The sequence below is a fragment of the Gambusia affinis genome, linkage group LG18, assembly GCF_019740435.1.
Source record: "Gambusia affinis linkage group LG18, SWU_Gaff_1.0, whole genome shotgun sequence".
Lineage (NCBI taxonomy): Eukaryota > Metazoa > Chordata > Actinopteri > Cyprinodontiformes > Poeciliidae > Gambusia > Gambusia affinis.
In genome coordinates this window covers 9,389,897-9,396,884 of record NC_057885.1, presented here as the reverse complement: position 1 = coordinate 9,396,884, position 6,988 = coordinate 9,389,897, and the positions used below count along the sequence as shown (strand labels likewise).

The 6,988-nt window shown below is 37.0% G+C and overlaps 1 protein-coding gene across 1 annotated transcript; it reads left to right on the top strand.

Moving 5' to 3' along the window:
- LOC122820680 lies at window positions 1-6,345 on the top strand. Its single transcript, XM_044098250.1, has 6 exons — window positions 1-116; window positions 2,857-3,147; window positions 3,346-3,603; window positions 3,781-3,938; window positions 4,073-4,420; window positions 6,208-6,345. Exons 1-6 carry the CDS (start codon window positions 68-70, stop codon window positions 6,343-6,345), a joined length of 1,242 nt encoding a protein of 413 aa, XP_043954185.1. The 5' UTR covers window positions 1-67.
- The last annotated feature ends 643 nt before the right edge of the window (window positions 6,346-6,988 follow it).

Sequence of the window (6,988 nt, the reverse complement as noted above, 5' to 3'; positions counted from 1 at the left end):
CACCTGCGCTGCTTCTCGTATGGTTTCACTTCATGTCTTCGACGCATACGCTGCGTAAAAATCGACTATGGCTGTCTTAAAACTGATATTTCTGCTGAGTAGTTGGAGCATCACTGGTGAGTGGAAATGATATTGAATTCATTTTTTTTTTTTTTACCCTTGCATGTTTAACGTCAGGTGAAGGACCTTTTTAAAAGCACATATTCTTGAGAAAGTTTATAGTGCCTTGCAAACACGTCAATTCCTTAAAACTCTTGAACATTTAGCCTCTTTACAATCCAAAACCTTCAGCGTAATTTACCTTCAATGTAATTTATTCACATTTTTATGTGATTTGCTGAGATGAAGGGGTTAATAATTGTTGAGTGGATTAAACAACGAAAACAAGGTTAGCAACATTTGGTTGGATTTAGGTCTGAACTTTCATATTCATGATTCATTTTAAATCATGAATATGCCTTAATTTAAACCATTCGTTTGTGGATGTGAGCACAATTATTGATTTATTTTTTAGAATTATTTTATTATTATTATTAATACAGTGGTTATAGCTGGCCCGAAATGCTAATTAATCTCCAAAATGAACATTTAATAAAGCTAAAGTGAGGTTTTGGCACCTTTGAGAGAATATGTGTGTGAGCATGATTATTTGGCAACGCACTACTAAAATTAAATAAATTTACTACTTTTACTTAATTATTTTTGTCAGGTAAAATAAGCAACTCAAAAATGTTAGAACAAATATTTTTGACGTTTAAAAAAGTGACTGTTGCTCCACTGTTTCATAGCTGCCACAGGCGTTTTATTTCTGGAGTTTCTAGTCAGTTCCTTGATCTGTTGATCAACTGTAACAACCACAGTTAGACAGAAACTATTCAGAGACGTGGACAGTTTTCTTCTCCATAAAGCTGTTGTTTAGAAGAGTTTGCAGGTTCTTAATATGGTTTATGCGAGGTAAAAAACAGGACACGACGTTATTGTTCTCGCATATTTGAGGCCTTTACCGAAGAGCCGCCCAGTGGAGGACTTGGCTGCATGCGACAGAGAATTATAGATTGAACTACGGTCCCATTTAGCAGGTCATTTTCATCTCATCTCATTAGTCTATGAAACCTTTGAAAAGTCTGACTAAAGTTATTACAATTCTTTGGTTGCTATTTGAACCTCTGCCAAAGTCTCAGTTTTTATGCAGCCTGGTTTCCTTCTAGTATATTCTTGTATTTAGTTCCATCCATCTTCCCATCAACTCTGATCATTGCAGTAAAGTAGCATCGCTGCACCATGATGTAACTATGGTACTGAAACAAAAGGCAAGGTAACCCTTAATTCAAGATGAACTGTAAATATTTCAGGCCCGAGTTAATAAAGTGGCAATTAGAAAAACAGAAATATATTTATTGTTTTCCGGGAATCAGTCTGACATATAATATAGACCTAAACACAGTTTCTATAAGCATTAAGCTATTTGTTACTTTTAAACTAACTTTAACTGCAATTTGAAATGAACTCCAAATCCTCTCAAAAATATGTCGCTTTCCTTAATCACAACCTCAATTTCAAAAAGTTTCAACGTTGCATAGAATGTAAGGAAAATGAGAATGATTTGGAAATCTCAAGCTTATACTTTACTCACAAAGTAATGTACAAACTACAGTACAACAAAAACTACTTTATACTAGTTTGTACTTTATTTAGTCAAGTAATGCAAAAAGTCATGTGAGTTTTATTCATCACATTATTCCATAATGTCCTTTTATCAAAAGATCCTTCTGGTGAAGTAACCTGGAACTCAGAGAAGAGAAATATTCACTTTAATACTCAAAATGTATGGGGGAATTATTCTATCATAATTTGAGAGCACACATTTCCAGTTTGAAAGCAGGATTATATGTCTTTTGTTCTCAAAACTTTTAATACTTTTGCTTACCTTTTCATTTTGAAAGCAGGACTTGATGTCTTTCTTCTCAAAACTTGTAATGTTTGTACTCAAACCTTTCTCCTCATCAGAACTCTCTGGTTGCTGGCAAAACACTTTTCTGCTCGCTTTTGGGACAAAAAATGCACAGTCGCTTGGCAACCTCTCAGCCAATAGAATGAAGTGTTGTACTGGGTGCATTTGTTTCCTTCTAGCGGGTGTGCCTGTGTGACTACTATCAATTGTAGCAACTTGCGCCACCCACAGGATGTAGGGAGAAACAACAACGTCAGCTTTCGGCTCCGTAGAACACTAAACATCCGCCAGCAGTGTGCTACTGATCGCTAACAGCTACTGATTCTAGTCAGGAGCTTGTTTACCCAACCAAAGAAAATGGATCCACAGATCCAATAATGTTACATCTATCTGTCTGTCTAGATCTAAGCACAGATACATAGATCTATCTTTAGGCAGAGAACAAAAGAGCTAAATGCAATCTGGCTTTCAGACTGAAAATGCGTGCTCTCGAATAACAACATAAAAATTCCCGCATTAAAAAATGATCAGTCGTAGACTGTCAAATGAAAAAAAAAAAAAAAAAAATACTTTTGTTGTTCGGGCAGAGTGAAAAAAAAAGTGAAGTTAAAAAAAAAAAAAGTGAGCTGCCTGTTCCGTGAGAGTTAGCAGTGCGGATAAAATCCCAACAACAATGTGAAGAAAGTTAAAGGAGTGTTCGCTGTACATTTTGTACTATTATGGGAAGAAATTTTTTAAGCGTGGATATGTCTAGTTTTTGTTAAGAATACAGAGAAGATAATAGAAATAGACAAAAACAGAGCAACTAAAACCTGTTTGTGTGTTACTGCTGCGTAATATTATTTCATTACCTCTACTGACTACCCACTTCACCTTTGAGACACTTACAATTTGTTTTTTAACAGGAGTTGCAGCAAAAGACTCGCCAGTGATGTTTTATCAACTAAAGAACAGCTCTGTGTGTCTCCATGTCAAAAAACAACAGTCATATACAAACGGTCAGTGGAAACGTGATGCAACAATCATTGTTTCAGGAACGCTTATCAATCCAACATATGAAAAGAGAGTCAAGTTTCACCCCAAAAACATGACCTTGTGTATAAGTGAGCTGACTGAAAGTGACACAGGGCTTTATAAGGCCTCCTACCCCCTCAACTTCACTGAAGTATCCGAGTCTTACCAAGTCGTCGTACAAGGTATGTTTATGGTACACTTTGAACATGCATTTTTACATAAATATTTGGCCCTTGTTTTTGAAACTTGTATTTTCATTTATTTATTGAAAACTCTCTCTCTCTTTTTGTATTTAAATTGACGTTAATGTCATTGTGTAAATTGCATCACAAAACGTAGCCAACAGGACATCTTTAATCTGCTTGTTTTGGGCGTTTCAGGAATGATTCCCAGACCAGTGATGGCTGTGATACCAGAAAATCACTCCAATCTTTCAGCAGAATCATGTGATTTCACAGTGAACTGCTCCATCCAGGATGACTGGCTGGGGTCCATCTGCCATAAAAATGGCTGCAGAACATCTCAGAGGTCCTTTAGCAAAGTCAACATCAGCATCTTTGCAGAAAACACAGTTGTTGTCTGCAGTGGAAACAACCATGTCAGCACAAATAACATCTCACAAAACATTCCTACTGCGTGTAAGTTGCCTGAATTGTTCTGGAAGTAGAATAAACATGCTTCATCGTTGTAGTGCTTAGTAGAAGTAAATGTAATTGTTTATCTACTTTTAATTATTCTGAGAAACAAGTTGTCTGCTTATTTTTGCCTTAAATGACTTCATTTCTAGTTGACGCTGCTTCTTTTCTTTCTTGCAGGTTTCGTACAGACGAATGTTGAACTTAAAGAGGAAATACAAACGTTTCCTAAAAAAATTTACATTTTCATCATTGTCATTGCTGCTGCTGTTTTTGTTTTTGTAATACTCCCCAGTTTTTTCATTGCCAGAAAATATCGGAAATACAAACATAACCAGGTAATCCAAAAGAAAAAAAAATATTCTAGCTAATTATGTGTTATTGGTGAAACATTAGAGACATTAATCCCATTTATAAAGCTCTCTCCTCTTTTCTAAAGAACATATTCTTTGCTTCTATTTTTTTGCTCCAGGAGGCGACGTCTGTTGCCCAGTTAATACAAAGCGGACCACTAGAGGCCCAGCAGCTTTCTGAGCCCAGAGCCTCAACATCTTCCAGTGAAGCGGACCCTTCATATGAGAACGTGGAAGCCAATCAGCCCATAGAGATCGGCGTCCCAAGACTTGAGCAGGTCATCGGTGACAGTCAGGGGGTAGAGACCGAGTACAGCGTCCCCAGAAAGGCTGCGTCTTGTGTCCAAAGGGACAAGAAACGAGATGAGAACACGCAAAAGACTCCCGCTTCAGGGCGAGTCAGTGTGAATACGGACCAGAGCTCCACACAAACAGAAACTCTAGACCCACTACATTGTTGTGAATCGGCAATAATGAATTTAATTTGGCTTCACGTTTCGCCACTTCATGACAAAGACTCACTTCATGAATACTGTGAATATTTTTGCACTCTTCCCTCATTGTTTTTAATGTGACTGCTGACATGTTTTTAATACTGACCACATGTTTTGGTAATGAATATATATATATTTTCACAACATGTGGAAACCTCTGGTCGGGTATTTGTTCCTGTACGCATCCACTGTTTTTCACTAAATGATACAAGAGCTGTTCTTCCATTTGTTAAGATGAACAATGTAAAAGACTTCATATATATATATTTTTTACAAATTAAATGTCAGCATTGAGAGAGACTGAGCATCTTTTTAGACAGATCTTTAACAGCAGTTATTTTATTTTATTTTTAGCATCAGTGGTTGAGAAAATAAAGTTCTGACAGTCGGGACAAAGTCAAGGGGGGATGATGGTTGACACTTGACCTCGTGTGAGACTGGTAGGAATGTCTGTCAGCATGATTTCCTGGTGAGAGACGGATGAGGTTAATTTAGTGAATATGCTCATGGTATTAGTCTGTCTGCTCACTGATAAATGCTCATCATAGTGACCCGGGAAACAAACTGTCTCTGTTGCAGCTGCCTGGTTGAACTTCTTGAGTTGAAGCAGGAAGTTCTTCTGAACAGTGTCTGTGTGTGAAGATCATCTCGGGCCCCAAGTAAAGGAGGCTCCTCAGGAGCGTAAAGGTCCATGTTAGTCACAGCGTCTGCAAATGACATCAAGGTTCAATGTTCCTGTATCTTCTGGTTAAATACAATTTTGTAAAAAACTTTTACAGTATTTTCCAGTCAGTAATAAATTATTACCGAGCTAAGTAAATTCTCACACAGTCATATGAAAATGTTGCAAATATATTTACTTATAAACATCTTCTATGTAAACCACAGTTCTCCAAATATCTAGAGAACGTCAGTAAAGATAAAGCTGGTGTGCGAAAAGGGTTATAATCTTAGATAACCTGAATGTGACAAAGCAGAACACTGCAAAAAATAAAATAAATTATAACTTAGCAAAGAACTACAGCAAGAGATGCTCCAAAACTGGAGCAGAAAATGCAACAGTGTTTAATTTCATTTATGTGTTTCTAGAAGAATGGTCAAGAAATTCTATGAGCAACACACTTAAACCTTGCTGATAGTCTTTTGAAGTGTTGATTATTTGTTGGCTTATTCTAAATAAAGTTTAAATTTATGTGGGAAATTAACAAAAAACCTGATGATTAACTTTTTTGCATAAAGCCATCTTGTGAGAAGTTGTGTGATTGATTCTCTTTACAGATTTCAGAAAAGTTAAACTAAGCTATTGCAAAAATAAGTCAAAAGAGAAAATGTCTCCAAAACGATAAACATTGTGATTTACTGTTGCAAATATCAGTACAAAAATGTCCAAGCCAACTGTGACCCTGCACCCCGACTGGCCTGTTTATAGAGGAGAGACGGTCACTCTGAGATGTGAGATCCAGGGAGGAGAAGAAACTCAATGGATGTATAAATGGACACCAGTCAATAAAAAAACTCTCCAACATCCAGTGAATACAGGATCAACAGAGTCTCTGAGTCTGACAGTGGAGAATACAGCTGCATGGCTAAAAGGGGTCTTCAGCTCACAGAATGGAGTGACGCCTTCACACTGACTGTGAGATGTAAGTGTGGCTTTGAGGATTCATTAAGAGTGCAGTGTTGGGAACACGGGGTTTTTGGTCTTGGTGGGGTTTATTTTTGTTTTCTGTTCGCCTGCTGCTTCTTCCTTCGTCCACCAGATGGAGCCAGAGGCTGCACCCCTGGAGAAGAGAGCCCGCTGTTCGGCTCACCTGTGTTTCATCATCCCATTATCCTGGAGCTTAAGAGGAGCAGACAACCAGCACTTCAGCGCCTGTTTGCCAGTAATGGTACTCTGAGTTATCTGTGCAAAATCCACCAGAAAAGATCAGCATCCATGAATAAATGGTAAATGCATATATAGATTACACTTATGCAAAAATAAGGATTTAAGGATTTTTTTTAGCCTAATATGTCACTATTAGGCTTATTATTGGGTCATTTGTAGTGATGGTGAGATGAAGCCTCATGAGGCATTGAACCACTTGAGCCAACTGGTTCGAGAAAGGGTTCATTTCTTGAGGCTTCATGTGCACACGAAACCACCTACTGGCCAGGTGTATAATCACAACCAGCTGTATCTTAACACGTGTGATGAATTGAATTTTTGTCTATTATGGCTCTTGGGAATGACTTCACAAAAGGTGAAGAAAAAAAGAGACAAAGAGAGAGAGAAAGAGATGTATAGAGATAGAGATAGAGAGAAATATATATACAAAACAATCCTTTCCTGTCCCACAGCTATCTTAAAAATCCTAATATAAAAATTAAGAACTTTAAAACTAACTAACCAATCCTATTTATAATAGTGAGATTATTAGTAAAAAGCTCAAATTAAATAAATAACCCAATTATAAGTCCTGAAATAATAAAGTCTAAAAACATTAAATATTAATCCCAGAAAAATAAATAAAGGGGGAAGGGGGGGGAAATTCATTTAGA

Bases quoted from the DNA above. Each gene is read 5' to 3' on its own strand.
- LOC122820680 (XM_044098250.1), top strand. From the start codon at position 68: ATGGCTGTCTTAAAACTGATATTTCTGCTGAGTAGTTGGAGCATCACT. The intron at 3,148-3,345 runs GTATGTTTATGG...TGGGCGTTTCAG, and splicing joins TTACCAAGTCGTCGTACAAG to GAATGATTCCCAGACCAGTG. The intron at 4,421-6,207 runs GCAATAATGAAT...TTCGTCCACCAG, and splicing joins CACTACATTGTTGTGAATCG to ATGGAGCCAGAGGCTGCACC.